General features: G+C 40.2%; 1 protein-coding gene across 4 annotated transcripts in view; it reads right to left on the reverse strand.

Moving 5' to 3' along the window:
* Positions 1-574: 574 nt before the first annotated feature.
* The window catches only part of WDR44 (WD repeat domain 44), an 86,123-nt gene continuing 61,257 nt past the window's right edge, over positions 575-25,440 (reverse strand). For 2 of the 4 annotated variants that reach the window (XM_045068248.1, XM_045068247.1), the window contains 9 exons: positions 13,113-13,226; positions 10,693-10,815; positions 8,662-8,853; positions 8,380-8,481; positions 8,044-8,159; positions 7,059-7,186; positions 5,711-5,845; positions 3,840-3,896; positions 575-1,706 (listed from right to left, as the gene is read on the reverse strand). In XM_045068248.1, the coding sequence (XP_044924183.1) occupies positions 1,612-1,706; positions 3,840-3,896; positions 5,711-5,845; positions 7,059-7,186; positions 8,044-8,159; positions 8,380-8,481; positions 8,662-8,853; positions 10,693-10,815; positions 13,113-13,226 (1,062 nt within the window). In that variant the 3' untranslated portion in view covers positions 575-1,611. The remainder of the gene's footprint in view (positions 1,707-3,839; positions 3,897-5,710; positions 5,846-7,058; positions 7,187-8,043; positions 8,160-8,379; positions 8,482-8,661; positions 8,854-10,692; positions 10,816-13,112; positions 13,227-25,440) is intronic. The other 2 variants (XM_004762101.3, XM_013061241.2) reach the window with 1 other exon arrangement.

The following is a 25,440-nucleotide window of genomic DNA, read 5'->3' on the forward strand; positions in this document are numbered from 1 at the left end:
TTTGGGCAGAAGTCAGTGAAAGCCAAGCTGCCTCTAGGAGTTGAAGACATCAAATTCTCTGAAACACTAGATCAATCCAACTACCAGCCAGATCTTGAGACTGAAGCAACGGACCGGTTACAGAGCCAATGGCCTAACAACTCCATGTGTCAGGCAGAGTACAGAAGAGTGAGCAGAGAAGGGGGAGAGCATAGCACTGGCAATAGTGAAGGGAAAAAAAAAAAAGCAGCACAGGGGTGAAACCAAGGCAAACAACATGAAATGAAACAGAATATCCAGAACACTCCAAGACCATGCTGATTAATAAGGATATGATCATGGCTTTCCAGCTTCTCACGCAGATACCAAAAACAAATGCAATAAAGAACACATATGCACACAGGTAAACTCTTAACAGTTTAGAATTAGAAAAATATTTTTTTGTAAGGTATGTGGGTTAATGCACTGTAAGTCAGGGGTCCAAAATCTGGTCTTCTGCTTGTTAAAAATCAAAGTATAAAGTAAGACTTTGCTTTTCTTACATTCCTCAGTTTCCCAAGGTCATCTGAAAATAAAGTCACATATTTAACAAGTGTTTGGTGACCAACTTTTAATAATACATATTTAATTTTCAGAAACATATGCTAACCATCAACAACATGATAAGGGTTCCATTGCCCCAGATGTTATTTCATTGGTACATTATATCAATATTTACAAAGGCTTTCAAATTCAACAACACAAAACAAAACAGCTTAATTTTTAAAACTACAATGCTTTAAAAAAATGTAAACAGTTCATTTTTACATTATTGTAAAAAAGAAGACTCACTCCTTAATGCGGCTTAATTTTTTTAAGTGAGCAAAGCCTGGTGCTCATGGATAATGAATGAAAAGAATTTTTTACATAGAAACATTGTGCTCCAGTGTAGCAAAAAAAAAAAAAAAAAAAAAAAAAGAATGAGAAAAAGAAAAACAAAAGAAGATAAAGAGAAAGGAAGAAAAATTATATATATACATACATAGAAAAGAATCTTAAGTCCACAATTTAGACCACACACAAAAAAAATCTTGTCCCCAAATTGAGAAGTTTATAAAAACCATTTACACACGGTTGTTGACCTATTGAAAACCTGTATAACATTTTCAAAACAGTAACTCAGTCAATACCACTTTTCTGAAAAATGAAGTTTTGTGCAAAAGAAACTTTATAAGCTAGAAACAAGACTCCTCCCCTCCCACCATAAGAGGCCAAAAGGGCCACTGAAATAACTTAACTCTGTTAGATTTAGTGCATGTAACCAAAAGGCACACACATGTGATTAATATATTAATATATTTTCATGCAGAAACCTGCGCATGTTCACAATTATGTAACAAAAACACAAATATAACAAAACATAAAGCCTAATGTTTGGCAATGTTATTCTAGCCACATTTCTGTCTAGTCTATCAGTCCAGGGTTTATAGGTCATTAACACTGCCGCTCAAAAAATATATTATATTTGAACAACTTCCAATAAAAATTAAACAACAAAAAAAAGGATGTTAGCCTGAAACACTAGAATATACTTTTTCAGTTCTGATACATACAGAAACTTACTGATATGTTTATCTTAAATGTCATTTCAAATTAAGATACATTTTTCCTTTTGTTAATAAACACTTTGATTGCTCCAGTGAAGTCAGCAGAAAGAAGAACTTCTGTATTATCTGTCTTCATGATACCTTAAAAGCATAAAAAAAAGTTTTTAGTTGAATATAAAGTCTGCTGTTTGAAGTGTCACGTGCCCGTGACCCCACACATTTTCCCCATGTTTTCAGTCTTTCCTCTCAAGATTTTTTTTTAAAGATTTTATTTATTTCACAGACAGAGATCACAAATAGGCAGAGAGGCAGGCAGAAACAGAGAAAGAAGGAAGCAGGCTCCCCGAGCAGAGAGCCCAACATGGGGCTTGATCCCAGGACCCTGGGATCATGACCTGAGCCGAAGGCAGAGGCTTATTAACCCACTGAGCCACCCAGGTGCCCCAAGATTTTTTTTTGTAGTAATCTCTACACCCAAAGTGGGGCTCAAACTCACAACCCCAAGATTAAGAGTCATACATTCCCCTGACCGACCCAGCCAGGTGCCAGTCTCTTTTCCAGCTCGCTCCAGTAATCCTTTCATTCTCCTGTACTCTCCTCCTCTCTGAGGCTCACTTCCACTTCCGGTGCCTTAGCCAGTCTTTCCCTGGCTTGGGGAGATTACAGACCCTTGGGGCCTGGATGCCTAGATTTACTCCCAGGCAGCCTAGGCCTCTAAACTGTCCAGTGCTTCACTTCACGGCAAGAGGATAGCATGTCGTTCAGCTCCAGGACTGGAATGCAGGCAGAATGGCATCAGCTGGGCCAAGTGTGCTGTTATCAGGGGTCTCTAGTGAGGTGGACAGTAAGGTTCATGGTCCAGCAGACATACTGAAATTGCCAGGAAATGAAGTACACATGATGCCTCTGTGAATGCTGACAGCAACTTGCTTCCATGGTTTGTATGAAGAGCCATGTAGCTATGCTGAAGGGCGAAATGCCTACCTCTGACATTTACCAGTAAAAAGCATTTAACAAAATTCACAATTCCATTATGCATGGGTAAAAACTACAGATTTATGAAGGACTGATTAGTAAGGAAGAAAATAATCCAAACTTTAACTGGAAATTTGGGTACAGAATGGGTTAAGACAAAATGGCTTCATTTAGATCTGCTAAAAACATATCCTAAGCCTGTGAACATTCCTTCCCACTCTCTGGCCTATATCAACCTTGTGCTAGGCAGTAGGAGGCAGCAAAGGACTTGAGATAAGAGATGATGAGAAAGGCTGGAGAAGAATATAATTCCTAGTGTACAGATAAATGCTCTGTAAGATACAACAACAATAAAGACGTCTCCTACACAGCAGGCATTTTGCTAGACACTTTATATATTCTCTTTAATTTTTATCATAAACTTATAAACTAGGGATTATCATGACTTTATACATAAGAAAAACTGAAGCGTAAATTGCCAACTATGTCAGACAGAGGGCAATCAGATATATTTTATGATCTCATACTAGTTTTCAGAGTTTTCTTTTTACATTTTACCTCGATGGGTACAAAACCACAAACACAAATCTGAGTATAATTCATTAAAAGTTGTGCCTCTGTAAAAAGGACTCAGCAAGTCAACTGAACCTTGTTAATATGGTGGAGTTCTGAAAAAAATGTTTAAAAAGGACTTTTTCATCTTTCAAGTTGTTTTAATCATGAGAATTTTCAGAGGCAACTGGATGGCTCAGTCAGTTAAGCATCCAACTCTTGATTTCAGCTCAGATCATGAGATCAGGGCTGTGAGACTTCTGTGAGAGCTCTGCACTCGGGTATGGAGACTCCTTGGGATTCTCTCTCTCCCTCTGGTTCTCCCCTCCAGTTCACACTCTCTCTAAAAAAATAAATCCTTAAGGGGCGCCTGGGTGGCTCAGTGGGTTAAAGCCTCTGCCTTTGGCTCAGTTCATAGTCCCAGGGTCCTGGGATTGAGCCCCACATCAGGCTCTCTGCTCAGCAAGGAACCTGCTTCCCCCTCTCTCTCTGCCTGCCTTTCTGCCTACTTGTGATCTCTGTCAAATGAATAAATAAAATCTTTAAAAAAAAAATCCTTAAAAAGGCTAGAATTTTCAGTGAAATGTGGAGGGGAGATGCACAGAGTATAAAAAGGTATCACTGGGAGGGAAAAAATAGCCCAAATGATGAGTTAAAGGAGAACACTGGATCTGGTTCTGAGAAAAAAAGAAAAAGAAAAAGAAAAATTGCCAAACAGGTATTTAGTAAAGGTTTAATAATGCTGACCTGGTATATTTCTAAATCTTGTAACTGAAGGAAGTGCTAGACCGAAGTTCATCTTTGCTATCACAGACAGAAGAAATAGTGTATTTAGTGTAGTGCACAGTATAAATAATACCGCAAGGGAAATTACTTGAGATTAAATGAAATAAAATACTTGTGAACTCTAAAGTATTCAAATACTTTTAGAAGAGCCGTTTGTATACTGTAACTTTTGTTGTGGTTTAAAACTCTCTAAAAAGTCTAGCTATAGTCTCTAGAAAGAAAAAGAACATTTAATAAACTATTCTGAAATTCATTTCAACAATACATTTGTTTTCCAAATTTATATGGTCTCACCACGCTCTTAAGGGCTAACAGGGACTTCTTCTTCTTCTTCTTTTTTTTAATTTGGGAGAGAGCTGGGTGGGAGGGAGAGGGAGAGGCTCTCCAGCAGACTCTCTGCTGATCTCACGACCCTGAGATCATGACCTGAGCCAAAATCAAGAGTCAGGTGGCGCCTGGGTGGCTCAGTGGGTTAAGCCGCTGCCTTCGGCTCAGGTCATGATCTCAGAGTCCTGGGATCGAGCCCCGCATCGGGCTCTCTGCTTGGCAGGGAGCCTGCTTCCTCCTCTCTCTGCCTGCCTCTCTGCCTGCTTGTGATCTCTCTCTGTCAAGTAAATAAATAAAATCTTTAAAAAAAAGAAAAATCAAGAGTCAGACGCTCAACCAACTGAGTCACCCAGGCACCCCTAACGGGAACCATTTTTATATAATTGACACTCGGTACAACTTTTTGGTGTTTTCTTTTTACTTTCTAATCTGACCATTTTATATAACTGGAATTACTCCTTATTTCCCTAAACATATGCTGCAAATCACAAGAAATCACAGGCTTGTAAATAGCTACCTGGGAAGTTATAAAGCTATCAGTTTGTGGCAAGTAAAAAAGGACGCTACTTTTATTTGGTTTAATTCATTTGCTCAACACATACTTATTAGGACCAACTATATGTAGGCAATGGCATTAGAATAATATATAGGACATATATAAGTCTCTGTCCTCAGAATGAGAGTCTGCTAGAAGAGACAGACAACAAAGAAATTTTGTATTGTATGTCTTGTTTGTACTTCTCCAAAGGGAACAACTGCCCATAAAAAAAAAATAATGAACTTTTGGGGAGTCTGGGTGGCACAGTCAATTAAGTATCTGCCTTCAGCTCAGGTCATGATGGGACTGAGTCCTGCGCTGGGCTCCCTGCTCAGCGGGGAGTCTGCTTCTCCCTCTATCCTTCCCCAGCTGCTCATGATCTCACTCTCTAAAATAAATAAAATCTTAAAAAAAAATAATTAATGATGGGGGCAGCTGGGTGGTTCTACCTTCAGCTGGTCATGATCCTAGGGTCCTGAAATCAAGCACTTGGCTTGTGCTCTCTTTCAAAAAAAAAAAAAAAATAGGGCGCCTGGGTGGCTCAGTGGGTTAAGCCTCTACCTTCGGCTCAGGTCATGATCTCAGGGTCCTGGGATCGAGTCCCACATCGGGCTCTCTGCTCAGCAGGGGGCCTGCTTCCTCCCCTCTCTCTCTCTCTCTGCCTGCCTCTCTGCTTACTTGTGATTTCTCTGTCAAATAAATAAATAAAATCTTAAAAAAAAAAACAACCTTTAAAAAGAAAAAGAACTTCCAAAATTTTCATTTTTAATTCAAAGGTAAATCTAAATGAAGTAAAACTTGCAACAAAAAGGTTACTGAAATGTTTGGAAGGGGAAACTCACACTTATGTCATAAACAAGAAATATTTCTTCATACACACAAAAACCTCACAATACCCAACGTAGGTCAATGAAGCTGGAAGTGCTGACTAGAAAAAATGTAGGTCAAATAAAATATGAGTACCTACCAGAGGGCATGGTATCTAAAACTTCAGCATCTTCACCTTTTTCATTCCCTTCTGCTTTTTCGGATTGCATATCCAAAGACAACATCAAACTTGGGTTTGGAGCAAAGATGGCTGATGTAACAACTGCATTATGTGCTGGGGAAAAAAAATGTACTTCAGCATAACTAATAAACTTGATCCTAAACATCCAGACAGAAAGCATCATATGCAAAAAATACAATAGTGTAGTTTTTTAAACAGTATATGTTATTAGCTAGTATCGTTTAAAATTAGCACATAAGTAATTAAGAACTATTTAAAACCCAAATATATGTGCTTAAAAAAAAAAGCACATACAGGCATACCTCAGAGATATTGCAGGTTATTTCAGATCATTGTAAAAAAGCGGACATTGCAGTTAAGCAAGTCAAACTAATTTTTCTGTTTGCCAGTGCATATATAAAAATTGTATCTATCCTGTGCTGCAGTCAATTAATGTGCAACAGAATTAGGTACAAAAACAACGTACCCAGCTTAATTAAAATGAGGTGTGCCTGTATAAGTTCGGCCTTGGTATAGAAAAGTCAAACAAAGCCAAATACAAAGCAAAAGCAGTTATGGCTGCCAGACTGTCTCTGAAGTAATGCCTATTCACACTTACTTGTAAGACATCTCCATCTTTTTTTTTTTTTTTTTTTTTTTTTTTTTTTTTAAGATTTTATTTATTTATTTGACAGAGAGAGATCACAAGTAGGCAGAGAGGCAGGCAGAGGAGAGAGGAGGAAGCAGGCTCCCTGCTGAGCAGAGAGCCCCATGCGGGACTCGATCCCAGGACCCTGAGATCATGACCTGAGCTGAAGGCAGCGGCTTAACCCACTGAGCCACCCAGGCGCCCCGACATCTCCATCTTTTTTTAAAAAAAATATTTTTATTTATTTCTTTTTTTTTAGAAGATTTTATTTATTTATTTGAGAGAGACAGTGAGAGAGAACATGAGAGGCGAGAAGGTCAGAGGGAGAGGCAGACTCCCCTTGGAGCTGGGAGCCCGATGTAGGACTCAATCCTGGGACTCCAGGACCGTGACCTGAGCCGAAGGCAGTCGCTCAACCAATTGAGCCACCCAGGTGCCCTATTTCTTTATTTGACAGAGAGAGATCACAAGTAGGTAGAGAGGCAGGCAGAGAGAGAGGAGGAAGCAGGTTCCCTGCAGAGCAGAGAGCCCGATGCAGGGCTCGATCCCAGGACCCTGGGATCATGACCGGAGCCGAAGGCAGAGGCTTTAACCCACTAAGCCACCCAGGTGCCCCTAATACATCTCCATCTTAACTTTACTCATTTGGAGGACACACAGGAGCGGGCATTTACTTACCCTTAATACCTTCCCAAAAATCATTCCGGTCTCTCCTGACTGAAGTAAACTTGCTGAGGTCATGGTAAGTACTCCAGATATAAACATACTTATCTTCTGAGCCACTGACGAGGTAACTAAAATCATGGCTAAATTTGGGAAAGAAAAAGAAGTCAGTTTTGGATGTTTTAGGTTTCCTTCTATCAGCCCTTCCTACTTTAAGAATCCCAAGCGAACACCCAGGAGAGCTTGTTGACATACAGACTCCTAGTCTCACTCGAGAGGTTCTGAACATGCAGGTCTAACATGGAGCCCAGAGGCACAAGGATTTTCACGAAAGCTCTAGATAACTGTGCTGCCTGTTAGCCCACACCGAGAGAAACGCCTACTTAAGAGATGAAAGAGAGAAGCAGAACACTTCACCAACTAAATTTCTTGGTAATTACTGGGTAATTCAAGAAGAAAGGAAACTGTTAAGGAAAGGGCTGAATGAAAGAGGGCTATGAGGAAGAAGACGCAGTAATTTCAGGAGCGCCTCCAGACCCCCAATTAAGAGTTCAAATAATAACGTGATGTAAAGGTATAAATACAGGATGCCGTACTTCAGGGTGTTAAAATGCTTTATCAGCTTCAGTACCTAAAAGGATCAAGACCATGGGTGGGTGGCAGGTAAGCTTCCTCTTAGAAAAGCTGACATAAAAGTACAAAACCACTAATTCCAGAGCTGGGAGTGAGTCTTCTAATCCCAGCTCTGCAACTACCAGTGACTTCAGACAAATCACTTCATTTTCTGAGTCTCGGTTTCTTTGTCTGCAGAGTAGGGGCAACTCAACTCTGTAGACTGAACAGGTGGACACGGTTAGGACTGCAGGGTGACAAGGTGAGTGGCCAGTTTTAAAAGTGCAAAGAAAGGAAAAACACCATAGAAACGTGTAAGGCATAGATCAAAGAAAATATGGGAGTAGAAGAGAAATATCTCTTTTGGAATTTCTCATTGCCAGTTTACCTGAAACTTGCTTTGATCTGGCTGCTACTGTTGACATAACCCTTATACTTCATGGACAGTGACAAATCTCTAAGATCATATAGTCTGATTCTGGAGTCATTTGAGGTTACCAGTATCTAAAAATAAATCAAAGGAAAAATTAAAAATGCCATCTTTTAATCTAAGTTAAGGTATAACCAAAAAGGATATTACATACACATATACAGAGAGAATATACCTCAAAACTAGAAAAACCTATATTCCACATGACAGAAAATACATTCTTAAGCCAAGACAGTAAGAATTTTCAGGAGTCTATATACAGTGTGAGGAGAGATGGTTTTGAATACTTAGTACCTTATTTTCTCCAGGTAGAGGTTCAATGCCAGTAATTTTTCTTCCAACTTTATTGCGTCCTCTGGTAGACCGGACATGTATTTGTGTGTGGTATTTCAAATGCTGAAAAGAAAACACAAATTTAAAATACGAAGATTAGAAGGAACCTCAAAGATCATCTGATACAACCTACAGAGAGGCCGAGTATTGTTCACCCCAATTTATATGCCCAGAGAGGATATACCAACTTATACGAAACTGCTAAGTATTCCATCATGCAATTTACACAACATAATCCTTTACCTCTGTATCATAGAAAATACATCTGCCATCATATGTCCCAATCACCGCGTATTTGCCATTCTGACAGAAATTTGCAGCTGTGATCAATTTTGTTTGACCATCTACTTCATTCCACAAAGCGACTTTTTTGTCAGGTATGTTCCAGAGGCGGAGCTTTCCATCCAATGATCCACTTAGAAAATACCTGTCATCCTAAAAATGTTGCAAAAGAGAAAGGCTCTCATTTTACCAGATCAAGAAAAATTAATTAGCAAGTCAAAACATAAAGCCTGTTAGAATTAATGCTTTAAAAATATTTAGATCCCATTTATAAAATACTAATCTTTAAGTATTTTTTTCCAGATTTTATTTTTAAGTAATCTCTATACCCAATGTGGGGCCTGAACTGACAACCCCAAGGAGATCAAGAGTCACATGCTCTATGGATTGAGCTAGCCAGGCACCCCCAAGCAAGCATTATTTTATTCACTAAAAACAACTATTAGAAATGACTAAACAAGAACCTTAATAGTAAAGTACTACATAGGTAACTATCACAACTAATACCTCTCCCTTTCCACCCTGACATATTAGTTAAAATAGAGGTGAGGGAAGGATTTTGTTCACAGTTGCTGACAGGAGCAAAGCCATTCTTTTGCTGCATCCTTGGCTGACAGGATGGGGGTGTTATTCAGAAAGACGCCTCAAAAAGCTTGATGGTCCAAACTGATAAGGTATCCGCAAAGATTAAGCATTTTTAATTTGCCAACTTCTAAACCAAAGTCTTCTAAGGGTCTATATTATAAGCCTGCCCTGGGAGGGAAATGATACTGAAAGGGGAAAAAAGTCATTCTTCTCTCTTAATTTGGGGAAAAAGAAGAAGAAATGTGAGTGTAAATAAAATGCTGCATTAACATGATATTGGGTGTTAAACATACAGAGATGGGGATGTGAACAGAAATAGGATTACATCAACATGGGGGAGGGTAAGTCAGGTCAGCTCAAGTCCTCCACTTATCTCAGCCCAGCTAGTGGAGCAGCACCGGCACCAGCCTTCCCTTGTGCTTCTAGTTGTAAAGAGTGAAAATTAATTTAGCCTTACTCATTTGGTGGCTTTATCCTATAAGAACATAATAAAGTCAGCAATCCCAAGATGAATTTTCCTCCTTTGGTTGAAATCATATGAAATACTTCCTTTTCAGAGGAAAGACTGTGAGGGATTTTCTACACTGCTTGTAACCCAAGGTGGGGCTTAAACTCACAACCTGGAGTTCAAGACCTGAGCTGAGATCAAGAGTCAGATGCTTAATGGGCGCCTGGGGTCTCAGGTGGTTGAGCATCAATCTGACTCCTGGTTTTGGCTCAGGTCACAGTCTCAGGGTTGTGAGATTGAGCCGCATATTGTCGGGCTCTGTGGTCAGAAGGGAGTCTGCTGGAGAATCTTCCTCCCTCTTTCCCTCCCCTCCCTCCCCACCCCACCTCATATGCTGGTGTCGCTCTCTCTCTCTCAAAATAAATAAATCTTAACCGGAAAAAAAAAAAAAAAAGAGGCTGCCTGGGTGGCTCAGTTAAGAGTCCAATTCTTGATCTCAGCTCAGGTCTTCATCTCTGGGTTGTGAGCTAAAGCCCCATACTGGGCTCCATGCTGGGTGTGGAACCTACTCTAAAATAAAAAAATGAGGAAGGGAGGAAGGGAGGTGGGAGGAAAGAAGGAAAGAAAGAGAAAGACTAAATTAAGTTATTCTTAACTATGTGGCTGTTAATAATTTTTTTCCTATAGTTCAACAGCCCTCCAGAGAAACCAGGTTCCCTCACCTTCCTTATGGTCTAATAAAAAATATATAAAAACAATTCTGGGGCACCTGGGTGGCTCAGTGGATTAAAGCCGCTGCCTTCAGCTCAGGTCATGATCTCAGGGTCCTGGGATCGAGCCCCACATTGGGCTGTCTGCTCAGTGGGGAGCCTGCTTCCCCCTCTCTCTGCCTGCCTCTGCCTACTTGTGATCTCTCTCTCTGTCAAATAAATAGATAAAATTTTTAAAAAATTACTTACTCTTGGATGGAAAGCTATGGCAGTGACAAAATCTATATGTTGGAAACAGCAAAGGCATTCTCTTCTGGAAATGTGCCATAACCTGACCGTTTTATCCATCGAAGAAGAAAGCAGGAAGTAGTTCTAGTGAGAAATTGACATTGATCATTTTATCACCCTAAGAAAACACGACATGCACAATAAAAGCAAACTTTCAGTTCTATGTATCTCAACAGTTTTGTTATTATTATTGTTATACCTAGCATTAGAAAGAACAAAAGATTATCCAATTCACTTGGAAGATCCCATTTTTCTCCCCATTACATGCCATACTCCTTTGGTTCTAAGACTTTTTTTATATGACCTGTTCTAAAATTAGGATTATCCTAACGATCTATGTTAAAACAAATCTGCTAAGCACCAAGACGACTAAGGTGTGCCTTAGTTTTTATAATCCCCATATAGTGAAACCAGGCTATGAATATAAGACATCCATTCACATGATTGTCACTTTAGCTATTCTGACATTGGCAACACTGGTGAATTTTAACTCACAAGAATTCCCTAACTGCCACTTAAAATGCCTTCAAAAAGATTACCCTATAATGCAGCATGGAAATGAAAAGTTATTGTGCACCTGTCACACCCAAGGCAAGAAAATGAGAGAAGAGAAATCGTCAAACATCTCAGAATAGATCATAGAATTTTCTAGAAGCTACAAGAGGGGAGTGTAACTGCTTTAGTCATGCTGATGGCCCATCACCCAGGAACCAAACATCCATCTGTCAAAAGTTTCCAGTTGGCAGAAGTTCTTTAACTTTTTGGCATAATTTAAGACCTATGTGTTATACTGAATGAGGCAACACAAAGAGACCCTAGTATTCTCTGGTATTCCTAAAGGTGCTAAACAAATCAAAGCAATGATGACATTTATTGAGTACCTGTAATGTACTAAAAATTGTTAACACTATACTATGAACTAGGTATATCATTATCCTCCTTCCCAAATGAGAACATTGAGGCAAAGAGATGTTAAAATCTAAGCGCAAATATCAATTTGGATATGTTACTGCACTGATAAATATATGATATTTGGGGCTAGCTGTAAAAGTGTATGTTTTATGTGGTATACCTGTTTTTATTTAATTAATTAATGAGAGAGAGAGCATGCGCACATGTGCTGCCTGCGTACATGGAGGGGAGGAGCAGAGGAAGACAGAAAGAATCCTTAAGCAGACTCTCAGAAATCAAGAGTCTGATGTTTAACTGAGTGACACAGGTTCCCCCCTACTTGTTTTTAAATAGATAGTGTAAGGGTGCCTGGGTGGCTCAGGTTAAGCTTCTGCCTTTAGCTCAGGTGATGATCTCAGGGTTCTGAGATCAAGCCCTGCATTGGGCTCTGCTCAGCAGGGAGCCTGCTCCCCCCCACCCCGCCCCGCCTACTTGTGATCTGTCAAATAAATAAAATCTTTAAAAAAATAAAAATAAATAGATAGTGTATTATACAACCAAAAAATAGAATTCTGGTACAAGGGGCACCTGGGTGGCTCAGTGGGTTAAAGCCTCTGCCTTCGGCTCAGGTCATGATCCCAGAATCCTGGGATCAAGCCCCGCATCAGGCTCCCTGCTCAGCAGGGAGCCTGCTTCCTCCTCTCTCTCTGCCTGCCTCTCTGCCTACTTGTGATCTCTGTCTGTCAAATAAATAAATAAAATCTTAAAAAAAAAAAGAATTCTGGTACAATATTACTCAGCCATTAAAAAGAATGAAACCTTACCATTTGCAGCGATGTGAATGGAACTAGAGGGTATTATGCTAAGTGAACTACATCAGTCTGAGAAAGAGAGACATCTTAACTCTAGGAAACTAACTGAGGGATGCTGGAGGGGAGCTGGGTAGGAGATGGAATTCCAAACACTGCTTCATGCTTCAAATGCCTTAAATAAAATTTAAAGTATCTCTTTAAATTTTTGCAAAACTGCTAAGATATTTGTTCAGTGGCAAAACAGGCCCTCTACTTCTGAAATAATTTTGCTCTAAGGGAAAAAACACATAAAGTGATGACTTATCAAAGAATCATATATTGTTAAACTTAATGATTTAATAAATATAGCAGATTAACCAAAGCAGTCTTGATTAGATAGATCTGACTTCAGCACTGTAGCTGAAATCATATATTCATTTTGTAAGAACAGCGGCTTTGCAAACAAAATTAGTTTCTAAAGAAGCCAAAAATACAGGTATAAAGACAGATCCAGACAGAAACCCTTAATATAAACACTGTATTAGCCTAATTGAATGTTTCTCCTCTTTTAACCGATTACTTTGTAGGTAACTCCCATGTAGTATACATAACAAAACACTTGAAAAACAAAACATCTGTTTTTATCCTGAAGTCCTAGTTATGTAGAATTAATACACTCTCCAAGTAAGAATTTCGTACTTTAGACCAGGAAAGATCAAGGAGATCAGCGGTATGTCCTTTATATTTGCAAAATGGCCGCTGCCGAAACGGTGCGTTTTTATCGTCAGGGTCTTCATCAGCTCCACTGCACACCTATTTAGATATAAAGACAAATGTTAAAACTAGAAAAGCAAAAACTTCACACTCTTCCCACCCCGTCTGTCCTCTCATCATTTGCTGCCTGGCCAAAATCTTGATCGACCAGAAACAAACTCCCCTTTACGATGAATCTACTACTTATCACTCATTTACCTCCCTGTTCCCACAAACCAGGATCATCCCTGAAGCCTGTGCTATCGCAATCTTTCCCTCCCTAACACAGCCCCTACTTTGTCCTTTTCTGAGCATTGGTTCCTTTTGGAGAGATGGGAGCCAGCACAAGGGGGTGAGTCATGATTGGTCTGAGCTAATTAAGATGAGCTCATTCCCTTTCCCAGCAATGACTGGTTTAGGCATGGGCATGTGCGGCAGTTTTTTTCAATCAGACATGATGGAAAGTTTATAGGGGGAAAAGGGTGGGTGGAGACAGGGGAGAAGCTTCCAGAAAGATTTCCTAAGGGGCATACTAAAGGGATATTCTCTCCTTCTTCTGAACATAGCCATCTGTGTGACACCTAACACTGTAGCTGCCATCTTACTACCATGAGGGGAACAAACCTAAGAATAACAAAGAAGAGCAGAGCAGGACGATGGCAGGACCCTGTGTCCCTGATGACACTACTGAGCTGCTGCATGAACCAACCTTGGAACTGCCTTACCTCCAGACTTGCTTCCTCATTGTTTAAGCCATTTTCAGTTGGATTTCTGTTATTTGAAGTCAAAAGCATCCTGACAGAAGTAGGTAGAAAATAATGCCATATGTGTGTGCATTTAGCTTACAACATGCGTTTGTATTCATTACCTGAGTGAATTCCTAACAACTCGGTCAGGTAGGTAGTAACATTATGAAGATGAAGAAATTAAGAAAAACACCTGATGCTCAAAGAGATCAAAATAACATATTAAAGCTCACACAGCCATCTGTAAACGGCAGAACCAAAGCAGAAATAACAACTGTAAGTTCAAAGACTGTCCCTCAAATGTTCCAGAGGATGTAGCAAGAGCAAAAATACGGAGTTGTCAGCTAACAAGCCTTGCTTACTTAGGGAAGGACAGGTAGGATGGTGCGGCCCAGGAAAAAGGTGTACGGAGATATACAGCAGAGGATCAGGCGGGAAAGGTACTTTGGGACCAGATCCTAATGAGCCTCGCATTTGTGGCTTAAAAGCTCAGATATTCTAAGGAGATGGAGAGCCAGCACAGCCTTCTGAAAAGAGAATAACACGACGTGACTGGTGCTTTAGAAAGAGAAAGCTAAGCAGGAAGGTAAAAGATGGTAGGGAGGAAGCGTGGAGGCAGAAAGAGCAGTCAGTAAGTGTGAGTAAGAATAAGGAGGGCTGCAACTAGGCCTGGAGCCGAGGGACAGACGAGAACTACCATTACTGTTTGCCTAGAACTTGACAGTGTAGAAAAGCATCTTCATACCACTGTGGAGGTACAGCAGCTACAATGGTGCCCTGACCTTTTGCCAAGCACTCCTAATCCTAGAGGACTAGGCTCCGGCCTCTCCTTGTGCTGCCAGCCTGGTGAGCACAGCTGGAACACATAAAACTAAACAGGCTTGACCCATTACATAAAGTCCAACTTTTTGTTTAATAATCATTTACATTTCATTAAGTCCTCAGCATTATTCCTCTAGCAGTGATTCCAGATCTTATTTTTCTCCTCAAACATCCAATGTTCTTCTCCTTGTACTCTGTATTTTGTTTCAAAATACTTAATTACATTTTTGATTATAAATACATGGCCAGTGTAGATAATTCAGAAAGCACAGGAAGTAATAAAACAAAAATTAAAACAACATTTTGCTAACATGATGACTGCCTTCATCTTTCATTTTTTAAAAAACATTAATTTAAATCACACACGATTCAGTATCTTCCTACTATACCATGAGTATTTTCAGTACTTCACTCTCTGAAAACATTTACTAGCTGCACATCAAAGTGCCATAATTTAACCATTTTCCAACTGACTGGTCATTTAGATATTTCCAAGTTTCTTGCTAGCATAAATAGCAATTCAGTGAACATCCTGTAACATGAATCTTTATGTCTATTTTATTATTTATTTATCTTAATATAAAGGGTATTATGGTCAAAAGGTTTTGAGCTTGAGACTTTGACAGTATCTTCTGTTATCTGTTTTAATAAAAGCAGGTATGCTTACTAAAGAAAATTTTAGGGGTGCCTGGGTGGCTCAGTCAGTAGGCATCTGCCTTTGGCTCAGGTCATGATCCCAGGGTCCTGGGATCTAGGCCTGCAGCTCCCACTGCTTGTGCCTTCCCTCTATCTCTTTCTCTGTCATATAAATAAGTAAAATCTTAAAAATAACGAAAATCTTAGAAGTACAGAGAAGTATAAAGAGTAAAAGAAAAAAAGAAGACCTAAAATCCACCTAGATTTGATACTAGTAATTTGAGCACCTAGAGTTGATACTAGTAATAATTTAGTATATTTCTTTTCTTTCCCAAAGATTGTTTTTTAGTACTCTCTACACCCAATGTGGGGCTTAAACTCACAACCCTGAGATCCAGAGTCACATGTTCTACTGACTGAGCCAGCCAGATGCCCCAAATTTAGTGTATTTCTTTGAAATTTTAATCTACAAAGTATTTAGATATGCTTAATAAAAACTGGGATAATTCAATTTTTCATTCTGCTTTTTTCACTTTTTCATTCTGTTTTTTTTTCACTTAACATTTTATTTTGAATATTTTTAAAGTCATTAGTCTTTGAAAACAACCTAAGGACTGCAGAGTATTCTACTTTAACAAAAACACCAGTTTTTATTTTCCAGCTGTTAAAAATGTAGTTGTTTAAATTTTAGCTATTTTTAGCCCACTGAGCCACCCAGGCGTCCCTCTAAATTTTAGCTATTTTTAGAACACTAAGATGAAAATCTTTTTATTTACATCCGAGCCTATCTGATGGTTTTTTTCTAAAAGATTTTATTTATTTATTTGAGAGACAGCATGCCCACGAGTGGGGGGAGGGGCAGTGAGAGAAGGAGAACAAGACTACCCGCTGAGGAAGGAAGTGGTGGGGGGGCTGGATCCCAGGACCCTGGGATCACCACCTGAGCTAAAGGCAGCCACTTAACCAACTGAGGCACCCGGGCACCCCTCCTCTTTTCTTTTAAAAGGAAGTTCTACACATAAGGTGGGGCTTCAATTCAGGATCCTGAGGTCAAGTGTCCCTTGCTCTACTGACTGAGCCAGTCAGGTACCCCCATCTGATTATTTCTTTATGATAGATTTTTAAAGGTAGAATTATTAAAGGTATAATCACCAAGTAAAATGTTATGTGTTTTATCTATACATATACATCTCTATAAACAGGTATCTGTATCTAGAAAGATAAATATATGTTTATGTCTCTATATAAACATATATACAACTTTATTATGGCCATTTCAAATATACACAGAAGTAGAATGATGTAATAGTAGAACGAATCCCATACATCCGTCACTTGCTTTAATGGTTATCAGTATTTTACTCATCTTGTTTTATCAGTCCTCCCACTTTTACATATTTGCTTATTTTTGCTGGAACACTGAAAGCAAGATCTAAATACTATTGATTTTATCAGTAAATATTCTTTATGTATTTCTAACTAATAAGCCCTCTTTCAAATATAACTACTATACTAGTATCACACCTAAAAAATACCATTTATATCATCTAATATCTAATCCAAATTAAAGTATCCTGGTTATCTAAAAACGTCATTTTAAAGATGGACTGCTATGAAAACTTTTAAGCCTTTTGATATTTATTAACACTGACTATATACCAGATACTGTGCTAGTTATTTGAGATAAAAAAAATAAATAAGACATTTCTTAGTTTCTAATTATCTATTCTCACTATTTAAAATATGTTAAATTTTGTCATTCTCTGTTCAAAGACCCTCCACTGGCTTCCATCTCTCTCAGAGTAAAAGCCACAATCCCTGTTATGGCTTACACATTGTTCCCCCTTCTACACCTCCGTGACTTTCTTCTTCTTCTTCTTCTTCTTCTTTCTTAAATTTATTTTCAGCATAACAGAATTCATTGTTTACGCACCACACCCAGTGCTCCATGCAATCCGTGCCCTCCACAATACCTACCACCTGGCTCCCCCAACCTCCCACCCCCTGCCCCTGCAAAACACTCAGATTGTTTTTCAGAGTCCATAGTCTCTCATGGTTCATCTCCCCCTCCAATTTCCCTCAACTCCCCTCTCCTCCCCATCTCCCTATGTCCTCCGTGTTATTTGTTATGCTCCACAAATAAGTGAAACCATGTGATAATTGACTCTCTCTGCTTGACTTATTTCACTCAGCATAATCTCTTCCAGTCCCGTCCATGTTGCTACAAAAGTTAGATATTCATCCTTTCCGATGGAGGCATAATACTCCATAGTGTATATGGACCACATCTTCCTTATCCATTCGTCCGTTGAAGGGCATCTTGGTTCTTTCCACAGTTTGGCGACCGTGGCCATTGCTGCTATAAACACTGGGGTACAGATGGCCCTTCTTTTCTCTACATCTGTATCTTTGGGGTAAATACCCAGGAGTGCAACTGCAGGGTCATAGGGAAGTTCTATTTTTAATTTCTTGAGGAATCTCCACTCTGTTTTCCAAAGTGGCTGCACCAACTTGCATTCCCACCAATAGTGTAAGAAGGTTCCCCTTTCTCTGCATCCTCTCCAACACATGTTGCTTCCTGTCTTGCTAATTTTGGCCATTCAAACAGGTATAAGGTGGTATCTCAATGTGGTTTTAATTTGAATCTCCCTGATGGCTAGTGATGATGAACATTTTTTCACGTGTCTGATAGCCATTTGTATGTCTTCATTAGAGAAGTGTCTGTTCATGTCTTCTGCCCATTTTTTGACATGATTATCTATTTTGTGTGTGTTGAGTTTGAGAAGTTCTTTATAGATCTTGGATATCAACCTTTTGTCTGTACTGTCATTTGCAAATATCTTCTCCCATTCAGTGGGTTGCCTCTTTGTTTTCTTGACTGTTTCCTTTGCTGTGCAGAAGCTTTTGATTTTGATGAAGTCCCAAAAGTTCATCTTCGCTTTTGTTTTCTTTGCCTTTGGAGACATATCTTGAAAGAAGTTGCTGTGGCTGATATCGAAGAGGTTACTGCCTATGTTCTCCTCTAGGATTCTGATGGATTCTTGTCTCACGTTGAGGTCTTTTATCCATTTTGAGTTTATCTTTGTGTTCGGTGTAAGAGAATGGTTGAGTTTCATTCTTCTACATATAGCTGTCCAATTTTCCCAGCACCATTTATTGAAGAGACGGTCTTTTATCCACTGTACATTTTTTCCTGCTTTGTCGAAGATTATTTGACCATAGAGTTGAGTGTCCATATCTGGGCTCTCTACTCTGTTCCACTGGTCTGTGTGTCTGTTTTTATGCCAGTACCATGCTGTCTTGGTGATCACAGATTTGTAGTAAAGCTTGAAATCAGGTTAATGTGATGCCCCCAGTTTTGTTTTTCAACATTTCCTTAGCAATTTGGGGTCTCTTCTAATTCCATACAAATTTTAGGATTATTTGCTCCAGCTCTTTGAAAAATACCAGTGGAATTTTGATCAGAATGGCATTAAAAGTATATATGGCTCTAGGCAGTAAAGACTTCAAAGGTAATATGATGTCAATAAAAACGTATCTATTAATAATCACTCTCAATGTGAATGGCCTAAATGTGCCCATAAAACGACACAGGGTTGCAGACTGGATAAAATGACAGGACCCATCCATATGTTGTCTACAAGAGACCCATTTCTAACCTAAGGATACACCCAGGCTGAAAGTGAAGGGATGGAGAAGCATCTTTCATGCCAATGGGCCTCAAAATAAGGCAGGGGTAGGTAGCGATTCTCATATCAGATAAATTGGATTTTAAACTAAAGACTGTAGTCAGAGGTACAGAAGGACACTACATAATTCTTAAAGGGACTATCCACAAAGATGATCTAACAATTGTAAATATCTATGCCCCCAATATGGGAGCAGCCAATTTTTTTTTTTAAAGAGAAAGTGGGGAGTGGGCAGAGGAAGAGAGATATAATTTTTTTTTAAGACATCATTTATTTATTTGACAGACAGAGATCACAAGGAGGCAGAGAGACAGGCAGAGAGAGAGGAGGAAGCAAGCTCCCTGCTGAGCAGAGAGCCCGATGCAGGGCTCGATCCCAGGACCCTGGGATCATGACCTGAGCCGAAGGCAGAGGCTTAACCCACTGAGCCACCCAGGTGCCCCGAGAGAGATAATTTTTAAGTAAATTCTGCACTGAGTGCAGAGCCTGATGAGGGGCTTGATCTTATGACCCTGAGATCATGACCTGAACCAAAAATCAAGAGTGGGAGGCTTAACCAACTGAGCTACCCAGGTGCCCAGCGATACATATATATATATATATATATTTTTTTTTCTTTTAAAGATTTTATATTTATTTGACAGAGACACAACGAGAGAGGGAACACAAGCGGGGGAGTGGGAAAGGGAGAAGCAGGCCTCCCGCTGAGCAAGGATCCCAGGACACTGGGATCAGGACCTGAGCTGAAAGCAGCCACTTAACGACCCCGAGCCACCCAGGTGCCCCATCAATACATATTTTTTAAATAAAATGTTGTACATGTACAATTTCACAAAAATTACCTCACCCCCTTATAGTTGACTCCTTTCATCCAAGTTTTAGATCCTAATAATCTTGAAGGAGACCAGACTATGTCACCCCAAAATATTCCCTTTGCATAAAGATCATTTTGGGCTGAAGGCAACTGAGAATAAGCAGACACAAGAAAAAGTCCTTTGCCCTCCTACTTCTACCTGAAAGCAGGGCATGAAATTCTCTTTGTGAAGGTGTATCCCCTTTACCTCTTCCTTGCCAGGAAGGGGAAAATAATCTTGCCTCTGGAGATAGTACTAAGTAATTATTATCCTCCATTAGTTTCCCCCAATATTTTTACCTGGTCACAATATACTGCCCTTAATGCCTACCGCCCCTCTTTTTCTGGTCACTTCTCAACAAACTTACCATTCTTTATTAAAATTATATATAAACCCCTGGGTCTAACTGCCTCTTTAGGCATTCAGTATTTTTCTTTCTTTCTTTCTTTTTTTTTTTTTTTGCATTCAGAAGTTTTCTATGAAGGCCTCCATATAGTGTGTGTGTGTGTGTGTGTGTGTGGGTGTGTGTGTGTGTCTATATACACACATACATAGTAAACTGTTTCTCCTGTGAATCTGTCTTTTGTCAGGTTATTCATGGATCTCAGCTGCAAAATCATTGCTGTGGAACCCAAGAGAGTAGAGCAAATTTTTTCCCTCCCTATAATCTTCTCTCAAGAATTCCGAGCAGCAGTGAAATGCTGAGGCACCCATACTGATGTTTCCACTAGTCAAGCACACCCAACACAGATCGAACCTGAGCAAAGTGCCAATTCCTAGGTTAACAGCATAGTTACAACTTCTAGTTTCCAGCAGAAATTTTACAAATCTACCATAATGGAGCAAGCTAGGCAGGCCCTCTTCCTTTCTTGCATACATGCACTGAGCTACTTTTGGAAATCAGTAGGAATAGAGAGCACAGCAGGCAGAATTCTAGGCTTGGCGTGACCAATGAATAAGTTAGGGATCTTGGGTGTGCCACTCTACAGTACTATAGGTACACTTTCAGGTACTCTATTTTACATGAGTGCTAACAAGAGTGAGGATATAGTTAAAAAGAGATAAATACATCACTATCATGAGAAAAGAAAAAAAGCACACACACATCAGGAAAATTAATAAATGAATAAACTACACTGTACATACCACCCCTCATTATAGCTAGCACTAGGTTCCCAGATAACACAGCAGGTACCATAATCCAAAGGCATATGAAATACAGGGCTCTTCTAACCATCCCCAATCAAAATGACAGAAGCGAAAGAAATAAATCTACTCTTGGAAACAACAGATATAAATGATTCTCAACTACTACAGGAAAAAAGCTCAGTAATACGGGGGGGTCACTACTTTTTGTGCCAAAGAACTGTTATGCTCCTCATTTAAAAGGCCTGTATTTGGGGTGCCCAGTTGACACAGGTGGCTGAGCGTCCGATTCTTATTTTTGGCTCCGGTTGTGGTCTCAGGGTCGTGAGATCAAACCCCGCATTGGGCTCTGGTGCTCAGCATGCAATCTGCTGGAGTTTCTTTCTCCCTCTCCCTCTGCCCCACCACACCCCACAGGCTTGTACTCTCGCTTTCTCAAATAGATGAATCTTTAAAAAAATAATAAAAGGCCTGTATTCAAACAAGATGGGAAGTTACTTAGGCTTTTTGCAGGGATGAAGTGGGGTAGATAGACATAGTTAAGGATCTGTTCAGTAGGAGGGAGCCTGGCTGGCTTAGTCAGTTGAACTTCCAACTCTTGATTTCACCTCAGGTCATGATCTCAGGGTCCTGGGATTGAAGCCTCGGAGCTCAGCTCAGAGCTGGTTTAGTATTCTCTTTCTCCCTGTTCCTCCGCTCCTACCCCCAACTTGTGCTCTCTCTCTAAAATAAGTAATAAATAAAATCTTTAAAATTACATAAAATCGGGGCGCCTGGGTGGCTTAGTGGGTTAAAGCCTCTGCCTTCGGCTCGGGGCATGATCCGGGGTTCTGGGATCGAGCCCCGCATCGGGCTCTCTGCTCAGCAGGGAGCTTGCTTCCCCCCCAACCCCGCTCTCTCTCTGTCTGCGTCTCTGCCTACTTGTGATCTCTGTCAAATAAATAAGTAAAAGCTTTAAAAAAAAATTAAAAATACATAAAATGATCGGGGCGCCTGGGTGGCTCAGTGGGTTAAGCCTCTGTCTTCGGCTCAGGTCATGATCTCAGGGTCCTGGGATCGAGTCCCACATCGGGCTCTCTGCTCAGTGGGGAGAGCCTGCTTCCTCTTCTCTCTGCCTGCCTCTCTGTGTACTTGTGATCTCCCTCTCTCTCTGTCAAATAAATAAATAAAATCTTTGCAAAAAAATACATAAAATGACCTGTTAGTAGGATTGCTGAAATAAGCTTAATACATGTTGGGACAAATAGTTCCGGTTTTTAATAATCATCAATGCCTGGAAGCTTTACGGTGAATTAAACTAATAAAAGCAAAACCTTTCCCCCAAAGCAAAGTGGTTAAAATTTTTACTGCTACATTAGTCAATGAAGGCTTTATGGAGGAAGTGGGCCTTGAAGAACAGCAAGCTTCGAACAGAAAGAAAGATTACAGGCCTCCAGATAAGGAGATAGGAACAAAGGCACAGAAGGAGGAGTTCCACGGTGATTCAGGGGCACTACAGTCAGGCATGGGGTTAGGTTCCAAGGACACTAAGATCTGTGAAGTATAGTTTTTTGCCTTAAATCAGCCCAGAGGCTAGCCAGTGAGACAAACTGCCAAAGAAGACATGGTAAGTAATATCAGTGTCAAAATACCCATAACATTCTGTCGGAATAAAAATGAGGAACAATTCTCCCTGCCTGATTCAGGGAAAATATTAAGAGACGATAAGATATTTGAACCATATCCTTTTTCTTTTTTTTGAACTGAATCTTGAAGGATGAATAGGGCTCTGACCAGTGAGAAAAGGGAGGGCAGTGAGAAAAGGAGGGCACTCAGGGCAAAGCAAATAGCATGGACAAAGGCAGCAAAGTAAAAGAATGGCTAGGGTATAGACCCATGTCCAGCATGGTGAGTACGGGGCAAAGGCAGCAGGGAATTAGAACAGAGTTAAAAAGGTAACATGAGGGGACTCCTGGGTGGCTCAGTCAGTTAAGCCTCTGACTTCAGCTCAGGTCATAATCCTGGGGTCCTGGGATCGAGCCCCACATTAGGCTCCCTGCTCAGCGGGGAGTCTGCCTCTCCCTCTGCCCCTCCCCCGTTCATGCTCTTTCTTTCTCACTCTCAAATAGGTAAAATCTTTTTTTAAAAATTGCACTTGCTGGGACGCCTGGGTGGCTTAGTTGGTTAAGCAGCTGCCTTCAGCTCAGGTCATGATCCCAGCATCCTGGGATCGAGTCCCGCATCGGGCTCCTTGCTCGGCGGGGAGCCTGCTTCTCCCTCTGCCTCTGTCTGCCTGTGCTCGCTCTCTCTCTCTGATAAATAAATAAAATCTTAAAAAAAAAATTGCACTTGCTATCATAAATTTTTTTTAAAAGGGTAAGATGAGGCAGTATCAGGAAGGGCCTTATTCTGCAGGTGACAAGGAGGCATCAAAAGATTTTAAACCACAAAATGGCATCAGATTGGGATTTTGAAAAAAAGCTGGTGGCAGTACAGAAAATTTAATTGCGTAGAGACCGGAGACAGAAAAAGCAATTAGGAAGCTACAGCAAACATTTCAATGAATGATGAAGGCCTAGATAATGTGAGTGACAACAGAGAATGAGCGAACAGATTCCACAGGCATTTGTAAATGGAGGCAGAGTGGATAGAAATTTGTAACTCATTTGGTATCTGGGTAAGGAAGAACATAATGGAGTATCTTCTGACAACGTTAAAAAAGTAACTTATGGATGGTGATGCCATTAAAGACTCAAAGAGGGAAGCAGGGTTCTGGGTAGGTAATAAAAATATTTCCATGAGTGAACATTAACATCTAGCCAGTTACTCAAGCCAGACAGCTGGGAATCTTCCTAAACTATTCACCCGCCAACCCAGTGAGCCGGTCACCAAGTGCCAGAGATCCTATCTCTTCCACAGTCTCTCAAATTCAGCTCATCATTATGGTTTCTAGATTCACTGCTTCATAATCAAAGTACTGTTTCTCTCCTGGGTTAATACCCTCTGAAGCAGTCTCCCTGGTCTCTAGCCTGGAGCCCCCATTCTAGCTGATCCTTTACAGTATTTACCAGAAAGCGCTCCCGGAAACAAAAATCTTAATATTTTAATTAAGCTCCTGATTGAAGCCCCTGAAAGCCCCTTCCCACTCCCCCGCAGTTTACAGGACAAAGTCCGAACTTCCTGGTTTAACACAAAGGACCACTGAAAATCCTCCAACTCTCACACGCGCCCGCTTGGCTCCAGCCACCTGGAACTTCCGGCAGCACCCTTACCCTGCTGGGCCGTCTCTGCCTCCAGGCCTCTGCACTAGCTGATCACTCCCACGCGCTGCTGCCTTCTCTCACACAGCGAACTCCTGGCTCACACACAATGCCTCCAGGAAGACTTTCCTCACGCTCTGATGTGTTGGGATAACTAAAACTCCTGTACTTGTGTAGTACCTTCTGTAGCATATTCCCATCCAATACTAGAATTGTGGATACACTGACTTCACCAGTCACCACAGTCCCAAGGCAGAGACTATGTCTCATTTGACTTTGCACAATCTAGCAGTATCTGGCACATTAACAGGCACTCAAAAAACATTTGTTGAGGGAGTTTAGTTTTAGACCTTTCAGCCAGTGTGCACGGTGAATACACCGATGGAGAGATCCTACACACACTGTTACATGAAAAGGGTAGCATGCCCAGTAAGATCTTCTGTTTGTTTAGAAATCAGCTATTCTCAAAGGCAACAAGAATTATGAAGGTAAAAGCCAATTCAGGTCTGGAGGCAACAAATGAGTATGTCAGACAAGGATGGCCAAGGACACAACTCTGAAAAACAGCATCATTTGAGTGAGAGAAAGAGGAAGAGACAGCAAGGGTGTAGGAAGAGAACAAGGAAAAATAGAACCTTTGAAAGCTGAGAGGAATGTGTTTAGAGTATGGAAACATTAGTGTCAAATACTATAAAGACAGTGAAATTTCAGGAAAATACTGTTGAGCAGGTAGACATTTTAGGTTCTTTGTTTTACATCACCCTTGTCTAGGTCAATACACAAGAAGCACAAGGGACAGCTTAGAATAATATTCTCCAGTTTGCTTTTTAGGTGTAATATTGGTTATATTTAACCTTCCAGCTATCAGACCAAATGAAAACCAACAAATATTTTAAACTACCTGAAACTGTGTTGAAGCATTTATTAAACCAAGAAGATGGAAAAATTAAAATATTTCTGTACTTTTTCTCTTTCCTCCATCACTTCTTATTCAGTATCCAATATTTTTTAAAATTGTAACATGGATTTGAGGGGAGGGGATTTTGTTTATTAAGTTTGTATTAGTAGTTTGGTCGCTGAAGTAGTATCATGCACTGTGCGAAACAATTTTTCATTTACCACTTCTAACAGAAGAAACTCTT

This window comes from Mustela putorius, unplaced genomic scaffold, assembly GCF_011764305.1.
Source record: "Mustela putorius furo isolate JIRA1106 unplaced genomic scaffold, ASM1176430v1.1 tig00003901_pilon_pilon_pilon, whole genome shotgun sequence".
NCBI classification, from domain to species: Eukaryota; Metazoa; Chordata; class Mammalia; order Carnivora; family Mustelidae; genus Mustela; species Mustela putorius.